The following is a 13,740-nucleotide window of genomic DNA, read 5'->3' as shown; positions in this document are numbered from 1 at the left end:
ACTTATATTGTGACCTTTGATCTATATCAAAGTAAAATGTTGTCCGGACTCTATATCCTACACTTCTAAACACTGGCGCTTCATACTTTAGACTTGGGTTCACCTAAATGAGACAGTGTGTTGCGTACCAAAGTCGGTCTCTCTACACACACACTTCAGAACTTCTGTGATGGCGTCCACTGTACACATGTAATACTTAGATATCCAGTTTCCATACAGTATGATCCTGATACAACTGTATGCACATTCAAAGTATATTTTCTTTTAGATGCGATTTTTCCAGATTCGGGTATCAAATATTTTTAATTCAGGAATAAGTTATATCATCACTTGATATATCCATGGTTAATTTTTACACTATAGAATGGGCGATATCATTGATAAAATTTGTCACATTGCATCTTTGAATTTTTTTCGTTTTCACATCTGAATCCCGATTTAAAATTTGTGATCCAATCTCAAGGTAAAAGGATGCCACTTACCAGTAAATATCTTAGATTTTATAAATCAGATTTATTGATCATCCGTGCATTCTTGACATAACTTCACATTCAGTAGGAGACTAATTCACTGAATAATCTTGCTGTGTGAGGTAATATTGGAGTATGACTTTGTTTACCTGATATGGTGTTGGTCTATTACTTTGTTTACCTTAGATGTTGTGGGTGTATGACTTTGTTTACCTGAGATGTTGTGGGTGAATGACTTTGTTTACCTTAGATGTTATGGGTGAATGACTTTGTTTACCTGAGATGTTGTGGGTGTATGACTTTGTTTACCTGAGATGTTGTTGGTGTATGACTTTGTTTACCTGAGATATTGTTGGTGTATGACTTTGTTTACCTGAGATGTTGTGGATGTATGACTTTGTTTACCTGAGATGTTGTGGATGAATGACTTTGTTTACCTGAGATGTTGTGGGTGTATGACTTTGTTTACCTGAGATGTTGTGGATGTATGACTTTGCTTACCTGAGATGTTGTGGGTGTATGACTTTGTTTACCTACATGTAAGATGTTGTGGATGTATGACTTTGTTTACCTGAGATGTTGTGGGTGTATGACTTTGTTTACCTGAGATGTTGTGGGTGTATGACTTTGTTTACCTGAGATGTTGTGGGTGTATGACTTTGTTTACCTGAGATATTGTTGATGTATGACTTTGTTTACCTGAGATGCTGTGGATGAATGACTTTGTTTACCTGAGATATTGTTGGTGTATGACTTTGTTTACCTGAGATGCTGTGGATGAATGACTTTGTTTACCTAAGATGTTGTTGGTGTATGACTTTGTTTACCTGAGATGTTGTGGGTGTATGACTTTGTTTACCTGAGATATTGTTGATGTATGACTTTGTTTACCTGAGATGCTGTGGATGAATGACTTTGTTTACCTGAGATGTTGTGGGTGTATGACTTTGTTTACCTGAGATATTGTTGGTGTATGACTTTGTTTACCTGAGATGTTGTTGGTGTATGACTTTGTTTACCTAAGATGTTGTTGGTGTATGACTTTGTTTACCTGAGATATTGTTGGTGTATGACTTTGTTTACCTGAGATATTGTTGGTGTATGACTTTGTTTACCTGAGATGTTGTTGGTGTATGACTTTGTTTACCTAAGATGTTGTTGGTGTATGACTTTGTTTACCTGAGATATTGTTGGTGTATGACTTTGTTTACCTGAGATGTTGTTGGTGTATGACTTTGTTTACCTAAGATGTTATTGGTGTATGACTTTGTTTACCTGAGATGTTGTGGGTGTATGACTTTGTTTACCTGAGATGTTGTGGATGAATGACTTTGTTTACCTGAGATGTTGTGGATGTGTGACTTTGTTTACCTGAGATGCTGTGGATGAATGACTTTGTTTACCTGAGATGTTGTTGGTGTATGACTTTGTTTACCTGAGATATTGTTGGTGTATGACTTTGTTTACCTGAGATGTTGTTGGTGTATGACTTTGTTTACCTAAGATGTTGTTGGTGTATGACTTTGTTTACCTGAGATATTGTTGGTGTATGACTTTGTTTACCTGAGATGTTGTTGGTGTATGACTTTGTTTACCTAAGATGTTATTGGTGTATGACTTTGTTTACCTGAGATGTTGTGGGTGTATGACTTTGTTTACCTGAGATGTTGTGGATGAATGACTTTGTTTACCTGAGATGTTGTGGATGTGTGACTTTGTTTACCTGAGATGCTGTGGATGAATGACTTTGTTTACCTGAGATGTTGTTGGTGTATGACTTTGTTTACCTGAGATATTGTTGGTGTATGACTTTGTTTGATACTTGGTTATAATTGAAGTCATGGAACTGTAACACTTTTTTGATCCTCAACAGATCCTGATTGCCAGTATCATGTGTGCTTACAGTAAGGATGACTGGATGGTATTGGCAAAGATGGCTGAGGTAAGGAATGAACCTTATTGTGAAAATTGCAATAATCATAGTTACATAATTGCCTTGTTCTGACCTAAGGGTACAAATTCTTCTTGATAAATGTCATCATAATGGAAATTATGTTTTTGTACTTATTTGAAATGATTTCCAATAAATTACAGGAATCTGGTGCTGATGCCCTTGAGCTGAACTTATCATGTCCCCATGGTATGGGGGAAAGAGGAATGGGATTGGCTTGTGGACAGGTATGTTACTAGATAGAGATTGTTAAGGTGATGATTTGTAAAAAGTCACTATGGTAGTTGTTCATCTGAGAAAATACTAAGTAAAGGTACAATCAGGGACAGCTAAGAAAGACAATTACAAGACAGGATTAAAGGATATGACTACAGGATGTCACTACATACAGGGGTGGTGGGAAGGATGTCACTACATACAAGGGGTGGTGGTAAGGATGTCACTACATACAGGGGTGGCGGGAAGGATGTCACTACATACAAGGGATGGTGGTAAGGATGTCACTACATACAAGGGATGATGGGAAGGATGTCACTACATACAAGGGGTGGTGGGAATGATGTCACTACATACAAGGGGTGGTGGGAAGGATGTCACTACATACAAGGGATGATGGGAAGGATGTCACTACATACAAGGGGTGGTGGGAAGGATGTCACTACATACAAGGGGTGATGGGAAGGATGTCACTACATACAAGGGATGATGGGAAGGAAGTCACTACATACAAGGGATGTTGGGAATGATGTCACTACATACAAGGGGTGGTGGGAAGGAAGTCACTACATACAAGGGATGTTGGGAATGATGTCACTACATACAAGGGGTGGTGGGAAGGATGTCACTACATACAAGGGGTGGTGGGAAGGATGTCACTACATACAAGGGGATGGTGGGAAGGATGTCACTATATACAAGGGGTGGCGGGAAGGATGTCACTATATACAAGGAGTAATGGGAAGGATGTCACTACATACAAGGGGTGGTGGGAATGATGTCACTACATACAAGGGAAGGGGTGGTGGGAATGATGTCACTACATACAAGGGGTGGTGGGAAGGATATCACTACATACAGGGGGTGGTGGGAAGGATGTCACTACATACAGGGGGTAGTGGGAAGGATATCACTACATACAAGGGATGGTGGGAAGGAAGTCACTACATACAGGGGATGGTGGGAAGGATGTCACTACATACAGGGGATGGTGGGAAGGATGTCACTACATATAAGGGGTGGTGGGAAGGATGTCACTACATACAAGGGGTGGTGGGAATGATGTCACTACATACAAGGGGTGGTGGGAATGATGTCACTACATACAAGGGGTGGTGGGAAGGATGTCACTACATACAGGGGGTAGTGGGAAGGATATCACTACATACAAGGGATGGTGGGAAGGAAGTCACTACATACAGGGGATGGTGGGAAGGATGTCACTACATACAGGGGATGGTGGGAAGGATGTCACTACATATAAGGGGTGGTGGGAAGGATGTCACTACATACAGGGGATGGTGGGAAGGATGTCACCACATACAAGGGATGGTGGGAAGGATGTCACTACATACAAGGGTGGTGGGAATGATGTCACTACATACAAGGGGTGGTGGGAAGTATGTCACTACATACAAGGGATGATGGGAAGGATGTCACTACACACAAGGGGTGGTGGGAAGGATGTCACTTCATACAAGGGGTAGTGGGAAGGATGTCACTACATACAAGGGGTGGTGGGAAGGATGTCACTACATACAAGGGGTGGTGGGAAGGATGTCACTACATACAGGGGATGGTGGGAAGGATGTCACTACATACAAGGGGTGGTGGGAAGGATGTCACTACATACAGGGGATGGTGGGAAGGATGTCACAACATACAAGGGGATGGTGGGAAGGATGTCACTACATATAAGGGGTAGTGGGAAGGATGTCACTACATATAAGGGGTAGTGGGAACACTACATACAAGGGGTGGTGGGAAGGATGTCACTACATACAGGGGATGGTGGGAAGGATGTTACCACATACAAGGGGTGGTGGGAAGGATGTCACTACATATAAGGGGTGGTGGGAAGGATGTCACTGCATACAAGGGGTGGTGGGAATGATGTCACTTCATACAGGGGATGGTGGGAATGATGCCACTACATACTGTGATGGTGGGAAGGATGTCACTACATACAAGGGATGGTGGGAAGGATGTCACTACATACAAGGGATGGTGGGAAGGATGTCACTACATACAAGGGATGGTGGGAAGGATGTCACTACATACAAGGGATGGTGGGAAGGAAGTCACTACATACAGGGGATGGTGGGAAGGATGTCACTAGATAGGGGTTGTTAAGGTGATGATTCCTAAAAAGTCATTGGAAGTTGTTCATCATGGAAAAATCACGTAATACAAGGGGGGCGGAAGGATGCATTCAAGCAGGATGGGGAAAGGATGATACATACAAGGGGGGGGGTCACTACATACAAGGGGTGGTGGGAAGGATGTCACTACATACAAGGGGTGGTGGTAAGGATGTCAATACATACAAGGGGTGGCAGGAAGGGTGTCACTATATACAAGGAGTGGTGGGAAGGATGTCACTACATACCAGGGGTAGTGGGAAGGATGTCACTACATACAAGGGGTGGTGGGAAGGAAGTCACTACATACAAGGGGTGGTGGGAAGGATGTCACTACATACAAGGGATGGTGGGAAGGATGTCACTACATACAGGGGATGGTGGGAATGATGTCACTACATACAAGGGGTAGTGGGAAGGATGTCACTACATACAGGGGATGGTGGGAATGATGTCACTACATACAAGGGGTGGTGGGAAGGATGTCACTACATACAAGGGGTAGTGGGAAGGATGTCACTACGTACAAGGGGTGATGGCAAGGATGTCACTACATACAAGGGGTGATGGGAAGGATGTCACTACATACAAGGGGTGATGGGAAGGATGTCACTACATACAAGGGGTAATGGGAAGGATGTCGATACATACAAGGGATGGTGGGAAGGATGTCACTTCATACAGGGGATGGTGGGAAGGATGTCACTACATACAAGGGGTGGTGGGAAGGATGTCACTACATACAAGGGGATGGTGGAAAGGATGTCACTACATACAAGGGGTGGTGGGAAGGATGTCACTACATACAAGGGGATGGTGGGAAGGATGTCACTACATATAAGGGGTGGTGGGAAGGATGACTCTACATACAAGGGATGGTGGGAAGGATGTCACTACATACAAGGGGTGGTGGGAAGGATGTCACTACATACAAGGGGTGGTGGGAAGGATGTCACTACATACAAGGGGTGGCGGGAAGGATGTCACTACATACAAGGGGTGGTGGGAAGGATGTCACTACATACAGGGGATGGTGGGAAGGATGTCACTACATACAAGGGGTGGTGGGAAGGATGTCACTACATACAAGGGGATGGTGGGAAGGATGTCACAACACACATGGGGTGGTGGGAAGGATGTCACTACATACAAGGGGTGGTGGGAATGATGTCACTACATACAAGGGGATGGTGGGAAGGATGTCACAACACACAAGGGGTGGTGGGAAGGATGTCACTACATACAAGGGGTGGTGGGAATGATGTCACTACATACAAGGGGTGGTGGGAAGGATGTCACTACATACAAGGGGTGGTGGGAAGGATGTCACTACATACAAGGGCTGGTGGGAAGGATATCACTATACACAAGGGGTGGTGGAAATGAAGTCACTACATACAAGGGGTGGTGGAAATGAAGTCACTACATACAAGTGGATGGTTAAAAGGACGTCACTACATACAAGGGGTGGTGGGAATGATGTCACTACATACAAGGGGTGGTGGGAAGGATGTATCTTCATACAAGGGGTGGTGGGAAGGATGTCACTACATACAAGGGGTGGTGGGAATGATGTCACTACATACAAGGGGTGGTGGGAAGGATGTCACTTCATACAATGGGTGGTGGGAAGGATGTCACTACATACAAGGGATGATGGGAAGGATGTCACTACATACAAGAGGATGGTTAGAAGGACGTCACTACATACAAGGGGTGGTGGGAATGATGTCACTACATACAAGGGGTGGTGGGAAGGATGTCACTACATACAAGGGGTGGTGGGAATGATGTCACTTCATACAAGGGGTGGTGGGAAGGATGTCACTACATACAAGGGGTGGTGGGAAGGATGTCACTACATACAAGGGGTGGTGGGAAGGATGTCACTACATACAAGGGGTGGTGGGAAGGATGTCACTACATACAGGGGGTGGTGGGAAGGATGTCACTACATACAGGGGTGGTGGGAAGGATGTCACTACATACAAGGGGTGGTGGGAAGGATGTCACTACATACAAGGGGTGGTGGGAAGGATGTCACTACATACAAGGGGTGGTGGGAAGGATGTCACTTCATACAAGGGGTGGTGGGAAGGATGTCACTACATACAGGGGTGGTGGGAAGGATGTCACTACATACAAGGGATGGTGGGAAGGATGTCACTACATACAAGGGGTGGTGGGAATGATGTCACTACATACAAGGGGTGGTGGGAAGAATGTCACTACACACAAGGGGTGGTGGGAAGGATGTCACTACACACAAGGGGTGGTGGGAAGGATGTCACTACATACAAGGGGTGGCGGGAAGGATGTCACTACATACAAGGGGTGGTGGGAAGGATGTCACTACATACAAGGGATGGTGGGAAGGATGTCATTACATACAAGGGGTGGTGGGAATGATGTCACTACATACAAGGGGTGGTGGGAAGGATGTCACTACATATAAGGGGTGGTGGGAAGGATGTCACTACATACAAGGAGATGGTGGGAAGGATGTCACTACATACAAGGGGATGGTGGGAAGGATGTCACTACATACAAGGGGTGGTGGAAATGAAGTCACTACATACAAGTGGATGGTTAGAAGGACGTCACTACATACAAGGGGTGGTGGGAATGATGTCACTACATACAAGGGGTGGTGGGAAGGATGTCACTTCATACAAGGGGTGGTGGGAAGGATGTCACTACATACAGGGGTGGTGGGAAGGATGTCACTACATACAAGGGATGGTGGGAAGGATGTCACTACATACAAGGGGTGGTGGGAATGATGTCACTACATACAAGGGATGGTGGGAAGGATGTCACTACATACAAGGGGTGGTGGGAATGATGTCACTACATACAAGGGGTGGTGGGAAGGATGTCACTACACAAGGGGTGGCGGGAAGGATGTCACTACATACAAGGGGTGGTGGGAAGGATGTCACTACATACAAGGGATGGTGGGAATGATGTCATTACATACAAGGGGTGGCGGGAAGGATGTCACTACATACAAGGGGTGGTGGGAAGGATGTCACTACATACAAGGGATGGTGGGAAGGATGTCATTACATACAAGGGGCTGGTGGGAAGGATGTCACTACATACAAGGGGTGGTGGGAAGGATGTCACTAATGTAGGAAGGTGGGAAGGATGTCACTACATACAAGGGGTGGTGGGAAGGATGTCACTACATACAATTGGTGGTGGGAAGGATGTCACTATATACAAGGGGTGGTGGGAATGATGTCACTACATACAAGAGGTGGTGGGAAGGATGTCACTATATACAAGGGGTAGTGGGAAGGATGTCACTACATACAAGGGGTGGTGGGAAGGATGTCACTATATACAAGGGGTAGTGGGAAGGATGTCACTATATACAAGGGGTGGTGGGAAGGATGTCACTATATACAAGGGGTGGTGGGAAGGATGTCACTATATACAAGGAGTGGTGGGGATGATATCACTAATGTAGGAAGGTGGGAAGGACACACAGTTAATACCATAACATTATCAGCATTTGTTTTCTGACAGGATCCAGAAATGGTGAGGAACATTTGTCGCTGGGTACGAGATGCCATCAAGATCCCTTTCTTTGCTAAGTTGACACCAAACGTTACCAACATTGTCCACATAGCAAAGGCTGCATACGAAGGTAAAGTTTCACCTTTGTCTTCTAAAAATCATTCATATAATTGATTTAAAGAATAATGAAAACTACTTCAGAGAAGTGTCTGTAATATATTATTGGTAGACATTGGTAGAGTGAACGATCTGATGTCTAAGATAATGAGATCACATATCAAACTCTCCAGCACTATCACATTCTACTGTACAGGCAAGGCTGATGGAGTGACAGCTACAAACACTGTGTCCGGTCTGATGGGACTTAAGACTAGCGGAGCTGCATGGCCAAATATTGGCAAGACTCAGCGCACCACATATGGTGGGGTCTCCGGTAATGCCATTCGTCCGATTGCCCTACGGGCTGTGTCTGCTATCGCTAACGCTATCCCAGGGTTCCCGATTCTGGCTACAGGAGGGATTGATTCTGCAGAGGCTGGACTTCAGTTTCTACAGGCCGGAGCCTCCGTTTTACAGGTTTGTTTATACTCTGTATTGTGAACAATAGGAACATACACAAAATGTCAGCAAAAAAACATTATACTGTGTGTTAAACAAGTATTGTGTGTTATGTAGAATTTCCTGTTTAAACATTGAGTGTTATGTATGTTATAACATTATAAATATCAAGTGTTGTGTATGTTATAACACTATAAATATCAAGTGTTGTGTATATTAGATAACACTATAAATATCAAGTGTTGTGTATATTATAACATTATAAATATCAAGTGTTGTGTATATTATAACATTATAAATATCAAGTGTTGTGTACATTATAACACTATAAATATTGAGTGTTGTGTATGTTATAACACTATAAATATCAAGTGTTGTGTATATTATAACACTATAAATATTGAGTGTTGTGTATGTTATAACACTATAAATATGGAGTGTTGTGTATATTATAACACTATAAATCTTGAGTGTTGTGTATATTATAACACTATAAATATCAAGTGTTATGTATGTTATAACATTATAAATATCAAGTGTTGTGTATATTATAACATTATAAATATCAAGTGTTGTGTACATTATAACACTATAAATATCAAGTGTTGTGTACATTCTAACACTATAAATATCAAGTGTTGTGTACATTATAACACTATAAATATCAAGTGTTGTGTATTTTATAACACTATAAATATTGAGTGTTGTGTATTTTATAACACTATAAATATGGAGTGTTGTGTATGTTATAACACTATAAATATTGAGTGTTGTGTATTTTATAACACTATAAATATGGAGTGTTGTGTATGTTATAACACTATAAATATCGAGTGTTGTGTATTTTATAACACTATAAATATCAAGTGTTGTGTATTTTATAACACTATAAATATCAAGTGTTGTGTATTTCATAACACTATAAATATTGAGTGTTGTGTATTTTATAACACTATAAATATTGAGTGTTGTGTATGTTATAACACTATAAATATCAAGTGTTGTGTATATTATAACAGGTGTGTAGTGCCGTACAGAACCAAGACTTCACTTTGATTGAGGATTATGTACTGGGACTGAAGGCTCTGCTCTACCTCAACAGCCTAGAGGACCTCTCTAATTGGGACGGTCAGAGTCCTCCTACCGAGCGACACCAGAATGGAAAACCTGTTGTTAAATTAGCAGACCTTGTCGGCCAGGTAGTACTCTCATTAAATTAGCAGACCTTGTCGGCCAGGTATTACTCTCATTAAATTAGCAGACCTTGTAGGCCAGGTATTACTCTCATTAAATTAGCAGACCTTGTAGGCCAGGTATTACTCTCATTAAATTAGCAGACCTTGTAGGCCAGGTATTACTCTCATTAAATTAGCAGACCTTGTAGGCCAGGTATTACTCTCATTAAATTAGCAGACCTTGTAGGCCAGGTATTACTCTCATTAAATTAGCAGACCTTGTAGGCCAGGTATTACTCTCATTAAATTAGCAGACCTTGTAGGCCAGGTATTACTCTCGATGACTATTCAATATTTTCTATAGTAAATCAAAATATACAAAATATGCTAAATTGATATATATTCTCTTGTTGATAGGCCAACAACACTTTCAAGGTCAACTTACGTATTTTCTGGGCTAAATTTTTCCTTAGGTATAGTTACTGTAAAAGATAATTGTTGATGTGAATGGAAAACTTAGTATTATATGATTTATGAAACTAAAACTTACTGATGTGAATGATGTTGTATCACTAGAACCTCACCATATTACGTGTTTCTGCACTAAAGTATACTTAAGTAATTTTGGATTTCCTGTTTGCTTTCAGACACTCCCATCATTTGGTCCGTATGCCCAACAGAAGGCAGACATAATGGCCAAACATTTCAAGGATGCAGATATTCTAGGAGAAAAGTTCCAGCCTGCTCCCATCCGTCCGGCCAATGTACCCAAGAAACCTGTACCAAGTGTACAGGTCAGTTATCTCACCAACAAAAAATATTCTTCATCTAATTAAACTTTAGTTGGCCAATTCTCAATGTAATATGTTTAAAGTCATAGGTAGGACAAGTGTCAGTGAAATATGTTGTCAGTAGGACAACTGTCAGTGTAATATGTTGTCAGTAGGACAACTGTCAGTGTAATATGTTGTCAGTAGGACAACTGTCAGTGAAATATGTTGCTAGTAGGACAACTGTCAGTGAAATATGTTGTCAGTAGGACAACTGTCAGTGTAATATGTTGTCAGTAGGACAACTGTCAGTGAAATATGTTACTAGTAGGACAACTGTCAGTGAAATATGTTACTAGTAGGATAACTGTCAGTGAAATATGCGACTGTTGGTGTAATATGTTGACTTTCAGTGTAATATGTTGACTGCCAGTGTAATATGTCGACTGTTGGTGTAATATGTTGATTGCCAGTGTAATATGTTGACTGCCAGTGTAATATGTCGACTGTTGGTGTAATATGTTGATTGCCAGTGTAATATGTTGACTGTCAGTGTAATATGTTGACTGCCAGTGTAATGTGTTGACTGTCAGTGTAATATGTTGTCCATCAGTGTCATATGTTTTCAGTTTTACAAAATACACTCTCACAGCTCAATTTAGGCTGTGTAGGTAATTTGTATTATACATGTGTAAAGAACAATATTATTGTATACACTTTCACAATACATTCAGAAAAGGTACATTTACTATTATCACTAATGTGTATGACTTTGTCTGATACAGGAGGTCATTGGTAAGGCGCTGCCTATGATTGGATCCTATGGTGACCTTAATAACAAGGAACAAGTGGTGGCCCTTATTGATGAGGTAAGTCATCCAAGTAAAGGGCTCACTATTGATGAGGTAAGTCATCCTGGTACAGGGCTCACTATTAATGAAGTAAGTCATCCTGCTACAGGGCTCACTATTGATGAGGTAAGTCATCCTGGTACAGGGCTCACTATTGATGAGGTAAGTCATCCCAGTACAGGGCTCACTATTGATGAGGTAAGTCATCCTGGTACAGGGCTCACTATTGATGAGGTAAGTCATCCTGGTACAGGGCTCACTATTGGAGAGGTAAGTCATTCTAGTACAGGGCTCACTATTGATGAGGTAAGTCATCCTGCTACAGGGCTCACTATTGGAGAGGTAAGTCATTCTGATACAGGGCTCACTATTGATGAGGTAAGTCATCCTGCTACAGGGCTCACTATTGATGAGGTAAGTCATCCTGGTACAGGGCTCACTATTGATGAGGTAAGTCATCCTGCTACAGGGCTCACTATTGATGAGGTAAGTCATCCTGGTACAGGGCTCACTATTAATGAAGTAAGTCATCCTGGTACAGGGCTCACTATTGATGAGGTAAGTCATCCTGCTACAGGGCTCACTATTGGAGAGGTAAGTCATTCTGATACAGGGCTCACTATTGATGAGGTAAATCATCCTGGTACAGGGCTCACAATTGATGAGGTAAGTCATCCTGGTACAGGGCTCACTATTGAAGAGGTAAGTCATCCTGGTACAGGGCTCACTATTGGAGAGGTAAGTCATTCTGATACAGGGCTCACTATTGATGAGGTAAGTCATCCTGCTACAGGGCTCACTATTGATGAGGTAAATCATCCTGGTACAGGGCCCACTATTGATGAGGTAAGTCATCCTGGTACAGGGCTCACTATTGATGAGGTAAGTCATCCTGGTACAGGGCTCACTATTGGAGAGGTAAGTCATTCTAGTACAGGGTTCACTATTGATGAGGTTAGTCATTCTAGTACAGGGTTCACTATTGATGAGGTTAGTCATTCTAGTATAGGGTTCACTATTGATGAGGTAAGTCATTCTGGTACAGGGCTCACTATTGGAGAGGTAAGTCATCCTGGTACAGGGTTCACTATTGACGAGTTAAGTCATCCTGGTATAGAGCTCACTATTGATGAGGTAAGTCATCCCAGTACAGGGCTCACTATTGGAGAGGTAAGTCATTCTGGTACAGGGCTCACTATTGATGAGGTAAGTCATCCTGGTACAGGGCTCACTATTGGAGAGGTAAGTCATTCTAGTACAGGGCTCACTATTGATGAGGTTAGTCATTCTGGTACAGGGCTCACTATTGGAGAGGTAAGTCATTCTGGTACAGGGCTCACTATTGATGAGGTAAGTCATCCTGCTACAGGGCTCACTATTGGAGAGGTAAGTCATCCTGCTACAGGGCTCACTATTGATGAGGTTAGTCATTCTAGTACAGGGCTCACTATTGATGAGGTCATGACAGTCATCCCGGTACAGGGCTCACCATTGGACAATGAGGTTTTATTAATCTTGCATGTAATTATACAGAATATTAATGGGGATTTATACCTTTAGAATCTCTCACTATATTATGTAGGATATTCTCATATAAAATTGTGATTTCTGTAAGCGAAAAACAACTAATATTAATCATATTACAAGTGATATATTTGCCACCTGAACACTAGTTTGGGAGTGAGTTATATTATATTTTTACTGTATTTACAGGACATGTGTATCAACTGTGGTAAATGTTACATGACCTGTAATGACTCGGGCTACCAGGCAATCAAGTTTGACCCCCACACTCATCTGCCAAACGTCACTAAAGACTGCACTGGTAGGTATCCACGTCCTGCTGAATACTTTACAGCAAGTGTGTCTCTGAAATTGTTCCAATGTTGTTTGTACATCTCAAAGTATATATGTTGCTAATTTGTTATATCAACAATTAACAATGGGAGAAGACTTGTGTATATTTTCAAAAAAATATGTTTAAATCAACAATTTGATATAAAGTAGATATTCTTTGTTTTTAGTTTTCTATTACATTATTAACAATTTGATATAAGATAGATACTCGTTGTTTTTACTTTTC

General features: G+C 41.9%; 1 protein-coding gene across 3 annotated transcripts in view; it reads left to right on the top strand.

The window, feature by feature from the left end:
* Positions 1 to 13,740, top strand: part of LOC117325208 (dihydropyrimidine dehydrogenase [NADP(+)]-like) — a 61,110-nt gene that overhangs the window by 44,278 nt on the left and 3,092 nt on the right. For all 3 annotated transcript variants that reach the window (XR_004532213.1, XM_033881295.1, XM_033881296.1), the window contains exons 15-22: positions 2,344 to 2,412; positions 2,565 to 2,648; positions 8,313 to 8,433; positions 8,617 to 8,879; positions 9,881 to 10,060; positions 10,684 to 10,830; positions 11,592 to 11,675; positions 13,371 to 13,482. Coding sequence is in view for 2 of the 3 variants with exons in the window: in XM_033881295.1 (XP_033737186.1) it covers positions 2,344 to 2,412; positions 2,565 to 2,648; positions 8,313 to 8,433; positions 8,617 to 8,879; positions 9,881 to 10,060; positions 10,684 to 10,830; positions 11,592 to 11,675; positions 13,371 to 13,482 (1,060 nt within the window). In the remaining variant the exon portion in view is untranslated. The remainder of the gene's footprint in view (positions 1 to 2,343; positions 2,413 to 2,564; positions 2,649 to 8,312; positions 8,434 to 8,616; positions 8,880 to 9,880; positions 10,061 to 10,683; positions 10,831 to 11,591; positions 11,676 to 13,370; positions 13,483 to 13,740) is intronic.

The sequence above is a fragment of the Pecten maximus genome, chromosome 4 (genome assembly GCF_902652985.1).
Source record: "Pecten maximus chromosome 4, xPecMax1.1, whole genome shotgun sequence".
NCBI lineage: Eukaryota > Metazoa > Mollusca > Bivalvia > Pectinida > Pectinidae > Pecten > Pecten maximus.
This window is presented reverse-complemented; position numbering and strand designations above follow the sequence as displayed.